The sequence below is a fragment of the Pyrus communis genome, chromosome 16 (assembly GCF_963583255.1).
Source record: "Pyrus communis chromosome 16, drPyrComm1.1, whole genome shotgun sequence".
Classification (NCBI taxonomy): Eukaryota; Viridiplantae; Streptophyta; class Magnoliopsida; order Rosales; family Rosaceae; genus Pyrus; species Pyrus communis.
Window position 1 is genome coordinate 4,678,444 of NC_084818.1, and position 22,918 is coordinate 4,701,361.

General features: G+C 36.3%; 3 protein-coding genes and 1 pseudogene across 4 annotated transcripts; all 4 read right to left on the bottom strand.

Annotated features, from left to right (window-relative positions):
- Nucleotides 1–907: 907 nt before the first annotated feature.
- On the bottom strand, nucleotides 908–7,717 carry LOC137721376 (CBL-interacting protein kinase 18-like; annotated as a pseudogene).
- A 2,239-nt stretch (nucleotides 7,718–9,956) lies between these two features.
- Nucleotides 9,957–12,716, bottom strand: LOC137720100 (uroporphyrinogen decarboxylase-like). Its single transcript, XM_068459112.1, has 6 exons — nucleotides 12,478–12,716; nucleotides 11,922–12,043; nucleotides 11,709–11,819; nucleotides 11,389–11,577; nucleotides 10,838–10,963; nucleotides 9,957–10,514 (listed from the first exon to the last, which is right to left on the bottom strand). The coding sequence occupies exons 1-6, from the start codon at nucleotides 12,590–12,592 to the stop codon at nucleotides 9,999–10,001; spliced, it is 1,179 nt and encodes a 392-aa protein (XP_068315213.1). The 5' UTR covers nucleotides 12,593–12,716; the 3' UTR covers nucleotides 9,957–9,998.
- Nucleotides 12,717–13,340: 624 nt separating this feature from the next.
- Nucleotides 13,341–16,271, bottom strand: LOC137720099 (5-amino-6-(5-phospho-D-ribitylamino)uracil phosphatase, chloroplastic). The gene is made up of 11 exons (XM_068459111.1): nucleotides 16,104–16,271; nucleotides 15,917–16,036; nucleotides 15,607–15,675; nucleotides 15,380–15,484; nucleotides 15,170–15,224; nucleotides 14,951–15,024; nucleotides 14,717–14,800; nucleotides 14,487–14,627; nucleotides 14,229–14,294; nucleotides 13,893–14,002; nucleotides 13,341–13,682 (listed from the first exon to the last, which is right to left on the bottom strand). The coding sequence occupies exons 1-11, from the start codon at nucleotides 16,206–16,208 to the stop codon at nucleotides 13,514–13,516; spliced, it is 1,098 nt and encodes a 365-aa protein (XP_068315212.1). The 5' UTR covers nucleotides 16,209–16,271; the 3' UTR covers nucleotides 13,341–13,513.
- Nucleotides 16,272–20,139: 3,868 nt separating this feature from the next.
- LOC137719411 (high mobility group B protein 7) lies at nucleotides 20,140–22,624 on the bottom strand. Of its 2 annotated transcripts, none has more exons than XM_068458451.1 (7): nucleotides 22,498–22,624; nucleotides 22,241–22,396; nucleotides 21,481–21,568; nucleotides 21,298–21,384; nucleotides 20,976–21,032; nucleotides 20,752–20,860; nucleotides 20,140–20,623 (listed from the first exon to the last, which is right to left on the bottom strand). In XM_068458451.1, exons 1-7 carry the CDS (start codon nucleotides 22,569–22,571, stop codon nucleotides 20,616–20,618), a joined length of 579 nt encoding a protein of 192 aa, XP_068314552.1. In that variant the 5' UTR covers nucleotides 22,572–22,624; the 3' UTR covers nucleotides 20,140–20,615. The 2 variants fall into 2 exon arrangements, with proteins under 2 accessions (XP_068314552.1, XP_068314553.1); XM_068458452.1 differs by having other exon boundaries at nucleotides 20,142–20,623; nucleotides 20,775–20,860.
- Nucleotides 22,625–22,918: the final 294 nt, after the last annotated feature.

Sequence of the window (22,918 nt, forward strand, 5' to 3'; positions counted from 1 at the left end):
ATATTCAGTATATATGTGTGAATTTGGTCCACGAGAAAACTGCGGCATGCATGTTTATCATTTGCGAGAGATTTTTCAGTGTATTTGAAATACAGTTTGGTATATTAAGTGTAATAGTACAATTAGTTAGAAACTTGAAATTCTTTTTAACCAATTATATTAAATACTTGATGTACCGAGCTATGTTTTCGGCACACTAAAAAATTTCTTCTTGTTTATGTGATTTTTATACTCAACTTCGATACCACTCTCCCTAATAGTAATATTTTCTTTTTTTTCACATTATAAAATAAAACGGGTTTGGGAATGCGGGGATATTCAATTATTCATTGCTGATACTCTTGATTATTTTGTTTATTTTTAAAATGAACACGAGCAATTAATTTAAACCTAATTACCAATCGGAATCAAACCTTAAAGTAAATGATGCGTCTTACAAACGCAGCAACAGTGCGCAGCTGGATCTACAATGCGGTGGTCCAATTAAGCAAAAGGGAGAAAGCTAGGGGTCAATGTGCAATAACTTCCACCTTTCAAGGATCTAGTAGTGGATTCCAGGTAATTGACCAGTAAAACACATTCTATGAACTGATCATGGTAGTATGATGAAGGGGGTGGCAATATTCTGGAAATTAATATATTATTTAATTGGCACAACTGATGGAATAAATGATTATTGCGTATTTGAATAGTGCATTATATTTCGTTAGAGAGTTGGTACGTGGTGACACTAATTGCAAGAGAGAATTTCTTGTGACAATAGCTTGTATTCGAGTTTACTTATTTATATGTGTTGTGCTCTCGAGTTGACCAATGTGCAAACATATAAGTATAAGAATAACAATAAAAAATAAAAAATAAACTCATTATACTATTAATCATAAAAATAAGGAAAAGTTACATCACATTATACTATTGTATTATTATTATTATTATTATTATTATTATTTTGGGCTCAATTATTGTTTTACAAGAGTTGTTAATAGTGTTAACCTTGTACATACATAAGGTGAAAGTTTCGGGTTGTTTCAAGGTGTCGTGTCGTGTCTAAACATGCTTATGCACACAAAGTCAATTGCCATATGTCGGTATACAAATAATCTTGTTTATTTTAATTGGTTTGCAACCAAATTTGTTTCTTCTAACTAGAGGGCTTAAAAGTCATTACCCATGTCCTCTTCTAAAGCTGCATGGAAAGGACATAAATGGATTGAAATCTCCCGTACGTATTCATGCAAAGTTACGACTACATATCATGATTCATGAGAACCCTAATTATTTGAACTGGTGAAAACAGATACTCATCGTCATCAAGTGTAAAGATAAGCTAGGTCTTCAATTATTGGGTGACAACTTCACGAGAGCAGCGGTGTCCTTGTTGGTCAGGGCACAGTGGTTTTCAGTATTGAATGCTGCATCTACTTCCATACAAAATCCGACAGGATATGGCAAGAAAAGAAGACTCAATGGTTTTTGGTCCTAGCTGCCCAGCAGCACAGAAAAATGCATGCACAATCTGGCTCAAAGTTGTTCGAGTCAGGTGTATTCTGAACAAATTTTCGATGTCTCGCAGCACGGTCATAAGGCATTGATGGTAGAATAATCTTCCTTTCATGCAGTCTCGATATATCATGAGACGGTAGAGTACTTTTGACTTCCGAAACAAATGATATGCCATAACAAAGAGCCGGTGGTCTATCTGTAAGAGTCCGAACTCGAATTTGGAGTTCTGATTAGGTCTTTCCTTGTTCCACTAAACCAACTCCTTGGGTTTGACGTTACTACTTTATGTAAAACGTGCACTTGCTCTTTCATTAATATATATTAAAAGTATGAAGTATCAATCATGTTGTCTATTCTTAACAAGTAGAATGATATACTATATGACTTGTATTTCTAGCCTGGATAAAAATTTCTCTTGTTTTAAAGAAACCCTATAAGAAGCTGCCAGCTAGTGATGTTGAAAAAACGCTTTTAATTTCCGTGCCAAACCGACCTACCTATTCCGTGACTTTCCACAAGCAAATCATTTTTACCTGTTTCCATGGTAATTAACTATAATAAGATGGTTTATGCAAATTAAAGCATGATTAGTTATGCTTCTTAAGCTGGATGGCATTACTACTTTCTGTGGGTTAATTATAATTATATGGTAGTAATGTAAAATTTCCTTTAGATGATTATGACAAGCACATAGGATTAAATTTTAGATTAAGCAGTAATTTCTTGCTTTATATGAAAGGTTGGGCGCCATGCACCCCACCATTTGAGGAACTTTTCTAAGTTTCAAAGTCTCAAATAAGAAGTGATCGAGATACATTGTGTCATTTAAGACAAAGTTCCTGCTAATTGTCTTTGATGGAGCACAATTGAGAAATACATGAAGTTAATTAGTTTGAGAAAAATGACATCTCATACTGCCCACTTGTATAATCATGGCATCTAGTACTTGGCACATTTGTGCTTTATTTTGATTATATAATTGTTAAACTTAAATTAATAGTTGGTTGCACTTTCATCGATTACTCTTTGATGTATAATTATTGGACGTTTATACACCAACGGTTGACAATAATTTACATGCGCATTTGCATACTATATATGTACAATTATCACATTATATAAAGCAAAGTTCATTTGTACTCGTAATTGAGATATGCTTAATATAAGAAACATTTCTTATTCCCTAATCATAGGAGTTTCACTGAAATTCCCAACCAATTTAGACAAAAAGAAAAAGAAATGCACTCATACACTTGGTATTGGACCCACAATTTCCATAGTGGCACTTTTCTCTGATACATCCATGGTGTGGAACTTTGAATGGCCAAGAAGAAGTAAGAGTTTATTTCTTCTTTTTTTTTTTTTTTTTTTTTCTTTTCTTTTAATCTGTGGCACTCCACAGTCCACACTCTATTTATTATATACACATTTTAGCATGCAGCAGGACAAAGATCTTTTGGCTTTGCTTTGTTTAGTGAAAGGTGATTTTATGTTGAAGTACAAGTTGCTTCAAATATCACAATCTTGTATCTCTCAATCCCATTTGCGTCCAACCATGACCATCCAAAAGATCTAAACTTTTATTTTTAAACAATACTGAATCGGATCTACTAATTCATTTATACTTCAAACCATTTTTCATCTTATCAAAGTTAATTTAACGAGCAGGTCATTGACTATTGTAATCCTAACTCATTTTTCGGTTTTCTCTAATCCGCTCGCTAACTCTAGGGTTAGGGTTTGAGGCTTAGAACTAAGTAAGATGTCTCATATAAGTTATTAGTGCCGGCTCTGAGAGTGTGCAAAAGATGCCACTGCACAAGGCCGTCCTAATTGGAAGGGCTCCCAAATTTTCTTTACAAGTAAACACCTACATAACATATATTTTAATGTGCCGGATAGTACTAATAAATCTTCCAGCGCTAGCAGTGGAAGCTTTTTGTCTATTCGCCCAGATGCGGGGTTCGAATCCAAGATTGCAAACTGTTTCGAAGTGGAGACCTTTGAAGAAATAAAGCACTATTTTACGCTCAAACAAACTTATTTTTAGTGCCGGCCCTGCTTTAAGTTATCCTTCTGCTAAAGCTAGGTTTTGGGTATTTAAAGGGAAACTAGACAAATGAAGAGGTGTAACTTCTTCCTTCAATGTATGACGGCATTCGTTTGCATAGTAATTACGTTTATGGTTGTCATGAGTTATATGACGGCTAAAATGGTTATATCTCATAGTAGTCTGACAGTTACATATGTGACATGATAATTAATTAAGAGTGTATACAACATGGAACTCATCCATTTTTGAGTTGAGAATTAAGGATATTAACCCTACAAAATCAATTACTTAAAGTTTCAATCTTTTAGATAAATTACTTACTCGAAGTTTCAATATTTTAGATAAAAGTGGTAGAGCCCCCCATTCACACCAAGCAGGCGAAGTTTCATGCATCTATTGATTCTATACATTTCTAGTGTCCAACTTTGAATTTTTTTTTGGGTCACTCCCTCTATATCAATATTAATTATCTTTAAATTAAATTAAATTATGTTTATGGACCAAATTAAAAACTGAAAAAAATGAAAAAAAGAGAGCATAATGCATGTGGTATGTAGGTTGATTTATATCAAAAGATTAGAACTCAAGAGAAGAGAGACTGAATGATGCAATAGCTTTAGCAAGTGGAGAACCCCCTCATGGCATGGGTTGGAGACAATTTAGGATGATTTATGATATATTTATACCATCTCTTTCTCCTGTCTTCTTTGGCCATTTTCAATGGGACAGTGGAGAACCAATTTTTTTTTTTTATTCTATGATTTTCTAAAGTATTTTTTATGATGGAAATCATGTGGGCTTACTCATCATTACCCTTTAAATCTAATTGTAATTAGTCCCTTTAATGTAATGGGAAATTTTTTATTAAATCTCGATGGGGGATGATTCGAACTTAAGTTCAAAGGAATAGACATAGTGCTCTATCAACTAATTTAACTTACATTCGTTAAAACGAAAAACCTTAAGAACATGAACATAATAATAATAATGTTGTTAATTGTTCATCATCTTTTTAGAAACGAGAAAGTTTATTTTAACATAGCGTGATTCGAACTTAAATTCTAGAACTGCTAACTGTTGATAATCTTTTCCCCTGCAATCCCCGAGCCGACCAACCCTAACATTTTTCATTAATTTGAATAATAAACAAAACGATTCGGATTCGGAATTTGAGTTGTGAGTCAAAACCCTGTGGGTTGCCAGCAAAATACCTGCTGCGATTCCACCAAGGATCACGTGGCCGAAGCATGTGATCCCAAGTTGATTCTCGTAGACCAGATTTTGATTAATCAAAAAGGGTAATGTTAAGGAGATTAAATTTGTAGGTAAAATTTTTAAAATTAAATGACATGAAAATTGATGATTGATTTATTACTTAAACGTTGATAAATATACTTATTCCTAATGATTACACATCATTTAATTTGCAAATTTAGTCTCTAAATTTAATATCTCTAACGTTACTCCATCAAAAATAGTTAGCCTTTAAGTTCTTGGAATTTAAGAGGTGGCAAAAAAAAAAAAAAACAAAACAGAAAATATATATGCTTCTGCTTAGCTTCCTCACAATATTAATCTGTGCATTTCTTTTTCTATGCGTCTTGCTCCATTTGGGTGCCATACAGCAATCAATATTGGAATATGCTAACATGGGGTCATATGCCAGCTGCTCCAAATGATGATAATAAAAGTTAGGCACCTTTATTAGAGTTCAAATTTTATGCATTCTTTTTATGTATGGTTTCTATTTAACCTCTATTATTGATTAATACATTTTAATAAACTTAATCTTTTTTAATTTTGTTGTCATAATTAAATTTAACATGCGTCAATTAATAAAGACAACAAAGATACCAGACACAAAATGAGTACAAAAAAATTAATCTTTCTTTATTATTACTAGTGACGCATTGGAGTGAAAATTCTCTTATGTAGACCCTAATAATGCATATTAGATGTAGAGCTCATTCGGATATGTTTTTAAAATGACTGGAAACACTTTTGGTGAAAATGTTTTTAGAACCAATCTTTAGTAAAGGTGCAAATAAACCCTAGAAAAGCACTTTAAGTGTTTTTGGAATCCAAAAACATTAAATTTCTCTAAAAGCACTTTCAATCATTTTAAAAGAACATCCAAACGAACCTGTAAATATGCATGGTTCTCCGATCGGCTGTATTGGTGCGTCTGTGAAGGCCAGTCAACTTGCTTATATATCTAATGCTTACTATTAGGGTTTGCGTGAAAAACTGGCTTCTCAATGAAATACATGCACTTTATTGACAGAAGATGGATGCATAGAATGTAGTGGTATGCATGGTCTGTTTAGTTTAAGTATACTTCACCTTGATATAAAATTGAAATGAATAAAATAATTAGTTTTGTTCGATTTGAATATGGATAATTAGTGAGTGGACCATAACAAAGTGGACTGATCTCAATTCTGATTCACAAAATTGGAGTTACATTAAGTTTACTCATTGATTTTTTTCTGGTTTGGTTGGACCCTGTTTCATCTTTTTCTGGTTCAAATATCTACCCTTGCTAAAACGGATATTGTAACGAACATCATAAGTACAATTTATGGTGTGAGCCCAAAAAGTCTAAGCCCAACGAAACTTGGGGATTGGTCAAATGGAACAAAAGATTGGAAAACCTCACTCATAATATGCAATCACGTGTAACTTCAAGCTTACAAAACCAATTGAGCCTTGATATAACAATAACTTCACAATAATTACAAGAAGTAATTCATCAAACAATAGTTTAAATTAGAAAAGCTTGAGATCATTCAAGTATGAGATGTGCAGACTTAGGAATAAGAATAATGCATATGCTGTTTTTGTTCTTGTTCTTGTTTCTGCTCACCGTGCCATGCCCACACATCTTTGAGAGCTGGTCTTATATCATCTTCCAACATCTTCCTAAATTCCAATGTGTCGCCATTGGATTTCTTCATCTCAACTAAATGAAAAGATGAAGTGAACTCAAAAATCTCAGCCTCTATTGCCAATGCACCCTTCCTTCCGTTATCGGATTTCTCGAACTTCAGTAACCCTCCATCTTTCTTGACTTTCAACTTCAAATGATGAGCAATGTTCTCCAGCTTGGATACAATTGATGAGGCAGATTGCACAGATGTGAACTTCACTTCTTTTTTCACATCTTGTTCTTGTCCCATAAACAAGCCAGACAAATCAAATCCACCAGAAAGAGAGATGATATCAAAAGAATTTAAATATGTAGGTCTAGGTCTAGCCAACTCTTGCTGCTTTGCCAGCTCAGTAGTCTGATCAACATCCGAAAAACCCGGGCTTCCGACTTCTGTTATAGTTGCAATTGGTTTGGAGTTGAACCCTTTGCTAAACCAGGGATTTTGCATTATGTTTGAAATGAAAATCCTTTTACTAGGGTTAGGGTTGAGGATTTTAGAGAGTAGACGTCGCGCTTCATTCGAAAACCACTTAGGGCATTCGTAATCTGCTCTTCCAATTTTCCTGTACATTTGTATCAGATTTGTTCCATGAAACGGCAGATAACCAGCCAAAAGCACATACAAAATCACACCACAAGACCAAATGTCAGCTTTTGCCCCCATCATATGCTTTTCTCCCCACAACTTCAGGAGCTACATAAGCAGGAGTTCCACAAGTTGTGTGCAAAAGACCATCTTGCCTCTTGGATTCCGCAAGCGCACTCAACCCAAAATCCGACACCTTCAGCGTTCCATTTTCGTCCAGCAGCAAGTTCTCGGGCTTCAAATCGCGGTGGTAAACACCTCTGCTGTGGCAGAAATCCACAGCGCTGATCAGCTGCTGAAAGTACTTCCTTGCCATTTCCTCCTTGAGCCTCCCTTTCGACACCTTGTGGAAAAACTCGCCGCCTTTGACATACTCTAAAACAAAATAGATCTTGGATTTCGTAGCCATGACCTCAAAAAGTTGCACTATATTCGGGTGCTTAACGAGTCTCATAACAGAAATCTCTCTTTTTGTTTGATCAATTAGTCCAACTTTCAGAACCTTTTCTTTGTTAATTACCTTAATGGCCACGCTATGGCCAGTTTGGAGGTTTCTTGCATGATAAACTTTAGCAAAGTTTCCCTGCCCTAACATTCTCCCGATCTCATATTTTTGCATCAAAATCTTGCCCTTATTTTCCATTTTAAAATCTTAAACCCTAAACCTAATCCACAACAACAACAACAGCAACGCTAAATTTATTGCTAGAAATTATGCTACTATGAGAATTTTACTCACAGGGCAGGAGTCCTTCGGGCGCTTTCAACGCGACAGAAATTCTTTTTGCAGCTTCAATTTGCATTTGTACGACCCTGATCTCAATTTCACAGTGTGTTTAGGATCCAGCCTCATCGAGAACAAATTACAAGGGAAGCAGGCCAGATTGAGTTCTACTTCATAGGCTTGAATAATGAAAGAAAAAACACATCTGTTTTGCATCCTCAGTTGCCGTATCTTGCTAAAAAATTCCAAAAGAAAAACCCGTTATCTATCTAATTCAAAGAACATGTGAGACAACGTTAATATTTGAATATGGTCACACATAATTTTTACAAAGTTAAAGCAGTCAATGAGAAAAATAAGAAAATTAAAGTAAAAAAAAAAAAAAAAAAGTAAAGGGATTACCTTTTTTAGGAGAACACAAAGAGTCTAGAAGATCTGAACATTGGAAGGAGAAAAGAGAGAAAATAAGAGGAGAAATAGGGATACAGAAAGCAGTGTGTATAGTTGTATATATATGTACGTTACGGCTGTTTGTATTATTTGCCACTAAATTCGAATTATAGTTGTTAAGGAAGGTCAATCGACCGTTGTCAGCATGCCCCTGTACCTTAGTTGGACACGCCAACCAAATTGTAACAGCTTAGTCGAGGCCCAAGGGTTATTATTTCTTTCCATAGAAGGAAAGTGGTGGGATTTTAATACATAGAACAATAGGTGCATGAATATACGCTTTTAAATACTTAAGCTATAATTTTTTTGTTCGATATCTACAAGTCTTTTATTCAAGGCCAGTTTGTTTGTGAATTGTTAAGATTACGAAGAGTCGTAGATTGATGGGAAGCGGGCCATTGGTGATAAATTGGAATGATCGGATGTTGCGTTGTGATCAGTGATTAGTGACGGTAAGATTCGATGGTTGCAAGGTTTATATGATATTCACATATCTCATTTTATTTCTCACATACTTTTTTAATTTTTGGTTGTCGGATCGGATGAATTAAAGAAAATCAACATACATAAATTATCAAGAGGTGTGTGAGAAATAAAATAAGATGTGTGGATAATACACCCCTATGCTTACTTGGGTTTAAGATCAATTGTTGATATTCTCGTGTACCAACCTAGCTTGCTAGAAACAGGCATGCATGTTCATGCCCCATGGTATCAAACTTTGACAATTTTGCAATGCTAGTCTCTGTAGTTTATTAGTCATTATAAGGAACCGTAGTGCGACTGATTAAGAACAATTACTCTATATCATGTGTTTGATTTTACCTTTTTCATTACCGTTGTACAAAGAGTGACTCGTTAGTTATTCCAATAGTTTCGAAAATAAGCACATACCAACTGACCAACAAGAAAAATAAGAGTCTAAGAAGGTAAAGCGAAAACCAACTAGGTTTTAGTCCAGTGATAATTTTCTTTCCAATATCGAACATGCCTAATGTTTGAATCTCTCTCCCAATTAATCAGATAAAAGGAAAAGCAAAAGGTTGGTCCATAGCATTAAGTAGTTAACCTTACAGGTTTGCACTAAATTATTCGCCAAGAAAAGAAAACACCAAACAATTTAAGCAGGCGCTAATTATTCTAATTTTATTGTGCAATAGATGTACGAACAAATTCATCATTTTCTGGGACAAGGTTGGTTGGTGAACACATGCTTACGGACGAAATAAGAAAATATCTTCTCCATCCAGAATCCCAGAAAATGAGTGTTTGCCTACACGCGTTGAAAATGCAGTGTATGATTTTTCCTACACTAAATATTAAAGCGATAATTTAAGACCAAATACTAATTGAGGGCCCTATTCAAGGAGTTGAAAAGGGCAAGCCAAGCCAACAAGGCTTCCGTTTTTCGAGAATCAATTGGGGACTGGGCGGGGGGTTTTGTGGGTTTGGGGAGGGGGGTGGGGACTCTTACTTTGCAAAGAGGTTGTTTTTACGACTCAAACTTGTGACTTTTCGGTAAAAAATGAGCAACATGCTCAAGGAGTTGCAGAAAGATAAATATCAATCGACTTTCCATGTTCGCCCATCAAGTCCTCAACAAATTACAAAGAGCAGTAATTTTTTATTTTTTGAAGAAACAAAGAGCCGTATTAATTAAGCAAATAATTAACAAGGACTAAAATGGGAACAAAAATTACAAAGGAAAGAGCTCAACTAAAGAGGAAATCAATTCAAGCTAAATATATTTTCAATATCTGATATCTTTAGCAACCTCAAAGAAATGGGCAACATTCTCCTCAGGTGTACCAACTACAATGCCGTGGCCAAGATTCAAAATATGTTTTCCTCTACCGGCTTTCCTCACCGTATCGTTTATTCTACTGGTGATGAATTCTTTCGAACCAAAAAGAACACCGGGATCCACATTACCTTGAACTGCTATATTTGGTCCCAGTCGCCTTCTACCTTCCGCCATATCAACTGTCCAGTCCAAGCTAACTACATCAACACCGGTCAAAGCTAGCCTCTCAAGCAAACCCCCAGATCCACTTGCGTAAAGGATTAAAGGGAGATCTGGATGGGTCTGTTTCACAGCATCCACGATTTTCTTCAAGTATGGCAGACTGAATTCCTCAAAATCCACAGGGCTGAGTTCTGTGGCCCATGAGTCAAAGATCTGAACGGCTTGAGCTCCATTATCAGCTTGGTATCGAATATACTTTGTCATCGAAGTTGTAAATTTCTGAAGTAATGCATGGAGGACCTGCGGAAAGAACCAAAGGTCAACAAAATTGGCATATACCAGTAGGAAGCATCCCACGTTAAAAACCAAACAAGAATGATACGAAGGATATTCACACCTTTGCTAACAATGGAACACTCCCAGAAAACACCAAATATATAAATGATAAGTCGCAAGTTGGGTTTGAAACGAAGGTGGGAATACCCTAAGAGCTACCAACCGATTGCTAAAGGACCCTACTTATTGGCACTCTCAATGTATGTAACCATGACGTTAACAAGTTAGGAGACAAAATTGAAAGAAAAAAAAGTTGCGTACACCAGATATAGGCAGCCTAGAGTTACCTTTGGTTGAGAGAAGGCTAATCTCTTTATGTTTGAGAAATGCTTTGATGAACCACCTTCCACCACATACGATGCTAGGGTGAAAGGAGCCCCGACAAAACCTAGCACTGCTGCCTTATTATCTACCTGGAAAAGTAAAGATATCAGTGAGGATACCAAAGGTTATGATGCTGACTGAAGCAGAGAAACCAGTCTCAAATCACATCCAATATCAAACTCTATTAAGCTTCAAAATGTAAATTACACCATAATATAATAGCATTTAGGGCTCATAGCCATGGTATGCAGTGTTATATATCCGAGGTCCCTGCAGTCTAACATAATATTGTAAGCACTCAAATGAATCACACTTTCGTAAAGGATTCAGATCTTAACTTTGAAATTTCATGTGATATATTTTCTTCTTTTTTATTCCTTTTATGACAATATTATTGGCACCATAGCGGCAAGGTACTACTTTTAGTGAATTGTAAATGTAACAATTCCAAGTTTAGGATGAAATGAAAAATATATTCAAAGTTGGAACAGAATAAGTAGAGAAGATGTTGGACCTCCTTTCGCAAGATTGTCAATGCTTCCCCAACATATGGAACTGATTCTTGTGGAACAAACTCTCTTACTTGATCAATATCATCAGCAGTATGCAGAGGATTGAATATTACAGGACCCTTACCTTTTACAATGTCAAATGGTATATTCATCCCGGAAAGAGGAGTTAGAATATCCGAGAACAAAATGACCTGTCACAACACATGGGGAGACTTGTGAGAAAAAGGAAACGAGCAACCCAACAGAAGGGATAACAAGATTATAACAGGTAAGTGGCTAAACTGGAAAACCACCAACACTGAATCCCAGAGTGACATCTTACACCATCAGGCTTGAAGACCTTCCAGGGCTGTAGCGAAATTTCGACAATGAGGTCAACATTTTCAGATCTTTCTCGAAACGAAGGGTACCTCTCACAGAGAGTTTGGTAACTCTGTCATATCAAAATGCTTAAATAAGTTAGTAAGCCAATTTACACTAAACCAGAACTAATTCAAAGTGAATGAGATGGTAATCAATATATGCATAAACCTGCCTTCATGTACCTCCCTGCTTGCCTCATGAGCCAAACTGGGGGTCTCTCAACATCGTCCCCGCGAACTGCATTGAGCAAAAGAGGCTCGGCAACGGAGGCAACTTGGGGTTCTGCCACGCTCCCTGAAATGAACCATACAATTAGACAATTGGGCATTATCAAACTTATTAGCAAATTATTAAGGACAATTTGTGTGCTAAATGAAGAACCGAATTCGAACACACTCAAAATCAACTAGACAGTACCCCACAAAACCCAGCTGGAGTAGCTTCAAATTAAGCACGTGGGCATTATCGAACTTGATTAGCAACCATATTAAGTACACGATTAAGTATTAAACAAAGATCCCAAATTGAAGCAAACCCAACATCAATTACACCATATCTCAAATAACCCAGTTGGGGTAAGCTTCAAAGTTCATATTAAGCACAGAAACGACACCGTATCTTACATAAAGACCCCAAATTAGAAAACACCCAACACCAATCAGACCATTTCCCACAGAATCCAATAGTCGAAAGCTCCAAATTAAGCAACGACATCGTTTTGTAAGTACCTCCGAGGGCGCAGAGAAAGCGAGGCTTGTAGGCGCATCTGGATCTTGGCGAGAACGAAGGGGAGGTGGGAAGAGAGATGGAAGCTATGGAGCCGTAGCTGTGAATGCAAGCCATGTTCGGATGCGGAGGAGGAATTGAATTGCAAGTCTCTCTAATCCGAAGCTCCCTCAGCGATGGCGGAGAAGATGGGAGAGGAAGTCTGTCAGAGTTGGATGACAATAACGATAAGGGGAAATTTCCCACCCGTGTTAATTTTTACCATTTCACCAGTGCTTCAACGGTCAACGGTAACGAAATTAAAAGCGTTTCGACGATTGTCGTATGTGTACATGCCGTTTGCCTACGCTGGATAAGGATAAGGGAGACTAGGACCCCCAATCTTATCCATTGATAATTGACTCAAGCAACAGACACGGACGTTTTCTAGAACAACTTACGGAGATCAAAGATATCGACACACTAGCATTCTGGTCTAATAATACAATGCAACATGAAGTAAGATTAACTTATAACATTAATAATTGAACCAGAATGTGTCGGTTCCGCTTACATTCTCCATGTAAGTTTTTTTCATTATTTCTCTTTCTTTTGATATGTAGGAGAGAGCAAATCAAACTTGAAACCCCTTTTGATATTCAAAAATGAGAATCGAACTTGGAACTTCGTAGAGATAGAATTAGTCAAGGGTACAAATCAATAGTTAATGGGAACCACATTTAGTTTGCTCTTATGCTAGAAATTGCATCTTTTATTGGAGATTTGATTTATCTATTCTATAAGATTACAAGGTTATTCAAACTTGGATACAAAGTTGCGGGCATACTGCTTTGGCCAATTGGTCTAACCAACATCTACTTGAACAATGTAACATTGATTCGAGTTTCTTTGATTTTTCACTATAAAAAGTTCGTATATCAAGAACACAAACAAACTTATGAGATCAATTACAAACCAAGGAAAAGAAGATGATCGGCTTGTAGATTACAAGAGTGGGTGAGAGGTAGAGAGGATGAATTACAAAAGGGAAAAAATGAATCAGAAAATAGTATCTACCGTAAGCTTCCTCTTCGGTGGAGATTTCTCTATAACCTGCTTCTGCAAGTCCATGAATGTAGAACCCCTGTTTGCAAATAGTCTTCTAAGATTGATCACGGAAAGTTCGTTAAAGCTAGCAACTGCAAGATCAGCCTGCACCAGGTCATACCTGCATGTGCCACCGTCGATCTCAATCAATCTCAGAGTATACAGTGACACACCTTTGAACGTGGACAAAGGTGTACTTAACATATATGTATATTTAGATGCGCAAGTGAATGCGTGTCTGTATGTGTATTCTGTTAATTGTATTTGATAAAACTTTTATATCAGAAGGATAAACAGCGCTATCAAGGGTGCAGAGGATGAGAGTACATACGCAGGGTGGGCGCCAATCAGTGCCACAGCCATCATTGTACAGTTGTGAGCAGCGGTTATACCCCTAGGCTCATCCTCAAACACAACGCACTTGGATGGCTTCCGATCCAGCTGCAAGGAGAAGAATGCAATTGGTCAGAGAGTCAGAGAATGATACCAGGGAATAAATCGAGTACGCAATTTTTTTATCCTACACGATAACATGCGAACATATAAATACTGACAGAACGACTCCAGACATGCGAGCGTGCCTTAAGTGATGATCCAACCTTCCAATTCAAGAGTGACACTTGCAATCCATATTTGTAAATTAATAATAGCAAGTTGCATACAATACCTTCACGGCTGCTGAAAGAAACCTATGAGCTATCGAATCCATTCCATCTTCCTCTGTCACAATTGCCTGTATCCGCACAAAGAGGAAATCGTTGATATAAGTCGAATCAACAAAAAACACATGAAGGATTCTGAGTTTATCATTTACATCTCAATGAAAAACAACAAATGAAAGGTGTGATGGTCTATGATTATGAAAGTATTCAACCCAACGGTAAATTTCAATAGAAACATTAGTGTAAGTCAAAAGCACACCAACCTGAAAATACTTCTTGAGACCCATTCGTTCTAGGGCTTCTGTCATGTTTCTCCTATCAAGACTTGAAACTACAGCACAAGGGATACGAGCCGTGGATACAGCATCTAACCACTCTTTGAGCCCCTCCACGGGTTGACTAAGCTGAAAAACAAGAAAAAGCAAGTAAGATCGTTGCATCTATGAGACAAACTGAACCCCCTCAAATAAGTTACAAGTGGCTTAGCACTCACCCTGCGAAGATTATCACAGTATAATTGTGAAAACTTTAAAGCCAACCTATCCAGTTCTCCGTCTGCTTTATCCCAGAGTAAAAGCTGAACGTTTTTGGAAACTTGTGAGTTATTCATATAAGTGTCAAGAATTGATGGTTAAGACGTCATCGGAAATAATCGTAAGTTTTATTAGAGTAGAAATAGATAAATACAGTCAGACAAAAATTCCTGAAATGTACACTAATCCCAAACCTTATGCAACACATGATCAGCACCTGCATAAAGCATCTGTCTTTGCAAAGCTGCATCTTCGGGAATTTCCTTTCCTGACCAAGAGTCAAAATTTTAGGGAACGAAAAAAAGGTTTTACAAGCACATGAATCAGCATATACCAGTTCAACATATGATCCAATATTGAGAATCAATCGAAAGCCATGAATGGGCTATTTAAGAGAAGAAATGGAGATGTACCCTCTTCCGTGGCAAGCTGCTTCCAAGCATTTAATTTCAAAGTTCGAGTATCAGCCTGAAACACATATTTTACGCATCAATAATTGCACATTTAAAGTTTTTTCTTGATCCATAAGATGTCATAAATATGATTTTCCACACTTCATTACATTTTCATTTCCAGACATCAGAACCTGAAACGTATAACTAATGAGCGTTATAGAAACTTACCACGACATTGTCAAAAGAGAATATTAGACCATAAGCTTCATCTGGTTTCATGGCATATCGTATTCGTTTAAGAAAACCTTCTTGCAGTCTGTCGTTCAAAAAATCCTACTCGGAATAAGAATTAACAATAGTAAGTCTAGCAGCAGAAAGTATAACAAGTAAATTAAATTTCACAGAACACAAAAAACAATTTGAGTACTATACATATAGCTCCATAAATTACTTACCACATCAACCTTAAGAGGTCCATCTGGTCTAAAAGTTTCAAAACCTTCTCCATATTCAGCTCCAATCGCCTAAAAACACCGAAAAGCGGAGGAAAAACATAAATTCATCAAAATTACCACCCAAAAATTTGTTAAAAATGGAAAATAATCAAAACCCAGAAGCTCTGGTTTCCAAATAACATTAAAATTGAAAATTCAAGCAAAACTGCAATTCAAAACCGAAAATTTTCAAGCTTTATAACCCATATAAAACACACAAAAAACCCCAACAAATAAAGAAAATATGAAAAGGGGCATGAGAAATCATTACCTCCTGCATGAAAAGCTTGCTGGGTATGACCGGAAACCCGTTGACGGAGCCATTTTCGTTGAACCCACAAGAACTCCTGACCACAGTTTGATGCTTCGCCATGTCCAAACGCTTCACTCTCTATGAAATTGAAGCAATTAACAACAAAAATACTGCAAGAAATTGCGGGACAACGACAAGGGCTTACCATAAATTTGAGCTTGGAAGCGAAGGAAGTGTGCGGGTGAGGAGACGGGGATCGCCATGGAAGGAGTATAGACGAGCTTCTGAAACTGCTGCAGGCATAGTCCATCAGAGACGAATACAGAGCCGTTTGTACAAGCCTTTTCTGTACTTACAATTTTTATTGTTTATTTTAGTATTTTTAATTTAATATAATGTAATTATCTTGCATTTTGGGTATAATTATGAAAAATCATTTTTCTTGTTGCGAGGGTCGGTGTGAGATTGATATGGAGTCCACGTGACCATAAGTTGCTCCTTTCCGTGGGAATCACGTGATTTCAGAAAAAACCAATATTTAATTTGTGGTTTTTCCATAGGCCGATTTCAATATTTTTTCAATGAAATATTTGTCGTTTTAATTCGCACAAAAAGTCAATATCTCTAACAACATTTTAATTTTGAGACGTTTTGATATAAGCGCCTCGTTTTTTAATTTTTTAGATTAAACATACACTTCCTTTGAAAATTTGATCAAACATTTTCTTCAAAATTTTGGTTATTAATTTCAATTTTTCACATAAGTTCAATTTTGTTTAGAATTTTAGTTTTTCACGACTTTTCTGGATATTTTGTTTTTTTATCTTTTCCTCTTATGCCTATATTTATGCATTTATTATCCATCTCTATGCATTTTTTTTTATTGTTTGTTATAATTTTACTTCTTTTTTTTTGTGAATATAGTAGAATATTTATAAAAAAAATTGTCAGATTTTATTATTTAGAAGACCCAACACATAATAAAGATTTGTTTGATTATATAGCTACATCTAGTTACCTATAATATGGACACATTTAGTTTTATAGTGGATTTGATTTTTTGTATTTCTCGGAACATTTGGAATGTAAATGTACCAAAAGGGTTATATGATAGAGATATTTGGTTTTGTGGTATATTTATGATTTTTTGTTCATTTGGTCTTTTGGTACATTTGGAATCTAAACGTACCAAAAGGGTTACCTAACAATGAGCACATTTGGTTTTATGGTGCATTTGAAATTTTGATACATTTGGTTTCTCTGTACATTTGAAATCTAAACGTACCTGTTTGGACCCGATTTTATACTATCGGCCCGAGTAATCGAGACCGTTGTGTGACATCCCACATCGCCCAGGGGAGTGATCCTTAAATGTATATTCTCATCTCTACCTAGCACGAGGCTTTTTGGGAGCTCACTGGCTTCGGGTTCCGTAGGAACTCCAAAGTTAAGCGAGAATGGGGCTAGAGCAATCCCATGATGGGTGACCCACTGGGAAGTTGCTCGTGAGTTCCCAAAAACAAAACCATGAGGGAATGGTAAGCCCAAAGTAGACAATATCGTGCTACGGTGGTGGAGCTGGCCCGGGAAGTAATCCGCCCCGGGCGGGGATGTGACAGTTGAATAAGCAGAATTTTAGACCGTTGAATGACAAAGTGGTTGAAATAATTTTCAATTATTATCAGGAAATAATGTTGTGATTTTAATCATGATATTATCTCTTAATAATATATTAAATTATTTAAACCTAATATTTATCTAAATCCCCATTGATTTTGAACATATGGGATATTGGGATACGCACGGCAATGAAGCATACAAGGATGGGATTATGCATACAATGAATGTATGTGTGAGTTAATGCGATAGGGTGATAAGCCTGGTGATGTGACAAGCCTAGGTGTTGTTTTTGTTTTTTTTTTGAAAAGTCATGGATAATCATAAAGGACCTTAAGATTTTGGCAGATGGGTTTTGATAGAGAATGGTCTCTTAAAGTGATCAGGTTGTGTTGCAGATAAAATGCAATTTAGTACGCATGCACGGTTGCACCTAGACTAACATGGTGGAAAAAGAGAAGTTTTAGTTGGAATAGGATGCTTTCATTTGGTGAGGTCACGTATGCGGAAATATATATTTATTTTTTCAAGGGAAATGAGGAGATAGCCTTTATCATATCTTAGAGATATTTGATAGCCAAGATTATTAGACACCAGTTCTGAAGTGATGTTCAACATAGTTTCAGTTGCAAATGCACTTTACACGATTATCTAGCCGTGCCAAGCAAGTATGTCAATCCTATAAATACAGATGCAATGGCAACGGAAAAGAGGACTCTCCAATTCAACACACAATCGCCATGCGCAAACCTCTCAAACATCTTAAGAATTTTTATTTTCTTTTTCCGCCAACACATCTTCAGTTTGGATAAACAGCACTGTGAAGGCAACCGGCGAACATCTTCAGTTTGGATAAACAAAACTATGTCGAGGCCGATTGGTTATCTATCCAAGTGTCGGTCGAGAAGGGTTTCCGAATCCTTATTAGCAGAGATCATCTTATTAGCCTTCTCGGTGAAGTAAGGTGTTACGAGTTACGACATTCGACACATTGAACGCTGAGTGATTTTATGATTGGATACTCACAAGTGAGTTTTAGAGTTTGGCATTCTGACGGCCGAACCACATTTACCATCAAGACATACATTACCTTTAAGTACTTGTGTCCATATAGTCTAGTGTCGATTCGACGTGCTTATACTCTCACGAATATAATCACTGTGATCGAATCCGGCGCTGACGATTCGTGAACTTCTTAGAATTAGCAGTTTTGTCTTCAAGCTCGAGAATCCAAAAGCCGAGACTTGTTCCTTCCTCGGCCGCATTCGCAAGATCAACAAGTCAGCAACGCGCTTAACGCAACATCAACAAATTGTACTCCTCGACTAAGCTTGGCCGACGAGTTGGCATGCCTTGCATCAACTGAAGGACGTAGTTAGCTCATTAGTTACTCGCCCTGCCCGCCACGTAGGCTTTGTAATTTTTAGGGTCAACAGTACCATAAGGTTACATAACAATGGGTACATTTGGTTTTATGGTACATTTGAATTTTTGGTACATTTAGTTTCTCAATACATTTGAAATCTAAACGTACCAAAAGTCGATACTTTTGTTCTCAAATGTACCATAAGTTTTTAAGTATATTTTTTTATATATCTATACGTGAAAAAATATGTATTGAAGACTTTTTATTGAGACATTTTTAATAGAAAGAGATTTTTTTTTTTTAAAATACTAATAAGAAGGTAATGAGGAATTAGTTAATTAATTTTTTATTTTATTTTATTTAAAAAATATCATTTAATGCGTAGAAGGGGATTGACAAAATTAAATTCCTATATTATAGGCAATTAGTTGCTAAGCTACCTTATGCCTCCATATAAATGCATTTAAATTAATGACATCGAAATTAAATAAATACAAAATTATTAAGGTGGCAATTGATCAAAGCACCTTAATCAAATCTTTAAAAGAGATGAATGTTTAATCTAACAACTATAAAAAAGATGTAGGGCATTCTAATTTTTCCTTAAATTTTTCTTTCTTTTGTTTTCTTCTCTTTTATCCTCATTTTCCCAAAGCTTTATTATTTTCACATAAGGAAGTAATTTTGCTATGCCTTCCACAATTTCATCACGTGATAATATTTATTACATAAACGACGTTTCTAAGACCGTATTTTTTTTTTGAACATATGATATTATACAAACTAACGGGAGAAGTAAGCACAACCTCACAATAAAATAATAACAATATGGTTCAAGTTCACCTTTGATAATTGAGGCCAACATGTCTAGACATTTGATCAAATGTGCCAAAATTATACTGCCTCTGCTTACGAAACTTCATTTTGTAGATTAGAGTAGTTTAATATAGTTTAAAAAATTGAATTAAAATGGAATGGAAGTAGGTTGAATCTTGGTAAAGCATGCCTCTAACCCCCCTTTCATCTAAAAAGATTCTAAACTAATCCAACCCTTGAAGTGAAGTTTGTTCTTGCACCAAGGAAAATAAATTACCTATACCATATCAGTCTATTTCTCTCGCCTTCTCTCGACGCAGAAAAAAGAAAAGAAAATGCAACATATTACTTGGATTATATAGCAAATGAAGGCATAAATACGATAATGTAGACATTCTTTAAACCATAATATAAACACAAAATGTCCAGGTCTCAAGTATTTCACATCAAAAAGTAAAACTTTTTCAACTCTACATTGGAAAATAACTACCCCTTTGGTACTATACAATAGCCAAATGACTTGTTCTTGAAGAAACAGGTAACGGGAAAATTAATCTAAAAAATGATCGAATGCTTCCATTACCCCCAAAAATGATCAATTAAAAAAAAGCAATTTCTTAGCTTTAGAGTCCTCAAAAACCGGCCCTAAGTTTGCTGTCCTCGCCACTAAAGATGTCAAATCAATTCATTAGATTGTTAACAAATACCCATTAAGACCCATTTAATTTTCTTTCACCTTACACCATCATCACCACTATCCATCTCACCCTTATATTAAAGGGATGTCAAATTAAATAAATCTTAACATATACCCATTAACAACACAATGGTTTAATTTTCCACCTCTACTGGCGACAACAGACCCGCGGGCTCAAAAACCATGCACCATTTTCCTGTTTCATGAGGTGCACTCATGCACTATAGGCCTGTTTCAAGAGGCAAATAAAGATAAAAAAAAAAAATTAGCAGGGCAATACAGACTACAAAAAAGAGAACAATAAAATTGGTACGTGATTTTCGCACTCAATTTCTCCAATTCCAAACATAAACACACATTTTGGAGACAGAGAGAGAGACCCATGGTAGGTGTGCCAAGACCCGGTTGTAGCAGAGTGATCCCAAAATACATCAGAGCCGTCAGAATTCTCGTAGTCTTCATAAAACTGTGTCCCATCCATAAACAATCAGAACTAGATAGATGGTGATTAAAGTTTAACCCAACCAACCAGTACCGAGTAAACCACAATTTTATTCTGAGCCTTGAAGAAGCAAACATACCTCACCAGCCTTCCCATTGTTCCCCGCGGCCGCGGCTGAATCTGCCTCATCATCCACCTGCAAGATGAAACTACTCATTCAGTGAAGGTAGGTCTGCAAACCCAAAACTTTCACACGTCTAGGAGTGATAAAACGGGAATGTCATTGCGGCAATATCTCAAACCAATCACGCATTGTCATTGGTTTCATTTCCTCGCATAGCATTGTGTGAACCAATCACGCACTGCCATTGGTTTCGATTTCCACACAAACAGTTGGAAACTTCATATCAATGAATTCAAAACACAAAACCAGGCATATACGTATTTATCATTGGATTTACCTCGAGTTTATCATTTTCTTCTGCAAGCAAAGCTTTCTGGTAAGCCTTGTCGATCTTTTCAGCTTCTGCAACATACGGTTGCCTCTCCTAACAAAACAAGTTCCAAATGTACATGGTAAAACACATGAAATCCATAGTATAACAACTGGGCAAGGCTCGTAAGATTAAAGATCCGATCTTTACCTTCTCGGACATGTTCTTCCATGCCTCAAACCCTTCTCTATTAATGTCAACCCAATTTCCAGCGTTGCTCGTCTTGGTATATTCTTTCCTTACAAACCCACAAAATTAGGATTTAGAAAGTACTTATGTCCATAAGCACTGTTACTGGATGCACTTATTTAATAAAAGTACATCAACAATTTTAATAAAAGTTCAAGTGGTGTCTCGAGGAAGCAATTTATCAACAATTTTAATAAAAGTTCCAAGTGGTGTCTATATAAGCAATTGAAATTGCTTCCTAAAACAGCACTTGCTAGGTGATTTTCTATTAAAGAAGCTCCCCAAGGTCCTGGAATTGCTTTTAAAAGGGCTAAAGTCCTATATAACAATAAAAAATGCTTATGGCAACGTTTGGCGGAAAATTTAAAAGTGCTACTAGACCATAAGCAATTCCTGAAAAAACATCCAACTTTCAGAAAGCACGAAGCACTCTCAAGTGCTTTGTCAAGAAGCACTCTCAAGTGCTTTGTCAAGAAGCACTCGTAATATTTTGACACCAATTTCTACATGCAATTACTTCTAGCAAAAGACCGTAAACAAAAACAATCCCATACCTTTAACTTTGCTTTAAAGCATTGCCATAAGTACTTTTAGTTGTCTAAAACCACTTTTAATTATAGTAAAAACACTTTCGAACAACCCCTAATCAACCGAGACAAAGAATAAATAACAGAATCAAGAAATTAAACAACTTCATAAACATATGAAAATAAAAGCTCACATGAAGAAATGAAAAGGGGCAATGACTACGAGCTGGTCCCAAATGCTCTGTTTCTTAACATCCACGCCTACGCCTTTAAACCTCTTCACCTTCTCGTTGAATTCACAGTCGTGCATCCCAGCCAAAGCTATGGGCACTGAAGCTCCACAGGAATTGCTACAAACAAAATTATCAAAATCCCAAAATATTATCCAAATTAAATTATGAAAAAGTCAAAATTTAATTAAACGCAAAAAAAATTGCATTTTATGGCACACCACTTTTGAAAGGCACTTCCGTCGGGAGCTCGAGGGATTGGACGAACCCTCTTCCGGGTCCTCGGATTCACCATTGAAGGACCGCTCTTCAACTCTGCAACTTTTTAACGTTAAATTTGCAGCTAATTTATAGGACTCGCGTAAATTAGTGGAAGACCAAAGGACGGGTGCAACTAGCCAAGATGCGCCGGTTGTTAAGTGCGCACATGATTATGCATTTTGCGGGCCAATCCACTTAATTTTAACCCACTATGCCGACGTGGTCTGGTTCCTGGGGCGCACGGTAGTGTAGTTCTATGTGGATTGCTAACTTGCGCGCGGATTTTTGGCGGGCGGGGTTGCTGTAAAATTTAAAAGGGGAAATGACTTTCCCGCGGTAACATTATAATGCGCGCAAAAGTGGAAATGACAGCATGGCGCA

Excerpts from the sequence above, each read along its gene's own strand:
- LOC137720100 (XM_068459112.1), bottom strand. The coding sequence starts at position 12,592 with ATGGCTTGCATTCACAGCTACGGCTCCATAGCTTCCATCTCTCTTCCC. Across the intron at positions 11,578-11,708 it reads AGGTCTTCAAGCCTGATGGT|GTCATTTTGTTCTCGGATAT; the intron begins GTAAGATGTCAC and ends GTGTTGTGACAG. Across the intron at positions 10,515-10,837 it reads TAGCCTTCTCTCAACCAAAG|GTCCTCCATGCATTACTTCA; the intron begins GTAACTCTAGGC and ends TTCTTTCCGCAG.
- LOC137720099 (XM_068459111.1), bottom strand. The coding sequence starts at position 16,208 with ATGGACTATGCCTGCAGCAGTTTCAGAAGCTCGTCTATACTCCTTCCA. Across the intron at positions 15,025-15,169 it reads GCAGCTTGCCACGGAAGAGG|GAAAGGAAATTCCCGAAGAT; the intron begins GTACATCTCCAT and ends ACTCTTGGTCAG. Across the intron at positions 14,295-14,486 it reads GTCTCAAGAAGTATTTTCAG|GCAATTGTGACAGAGGAAGA; the intron begins GTTGGTGTGCTT and ends GTGCGGATACAG.
- LOC137719411 (XM_068458451.1), bottom strand. The coding sequence starts at position 22,571 with ATGGTGAATCCGAGGACCCGGAAGAGGGTTCGTCCAATCCCTCGAGCT. Across the intron at positions 22,397-22,497 it reads GGAAGTGCCTTTCAAAAGTG|CAATTCCTGTGGAGCTTCAG; the intron begins GTGTGCCATAAA and ends TTTTGTTTGTAG. Across the intron at positions 21,033-21,297 it reads AAGAAAATGATAAACTCGAG|GTGGATGATGAGGCAGATTC; the intron begins GTAAATCCAATG and ends TTCATCTTGCAG.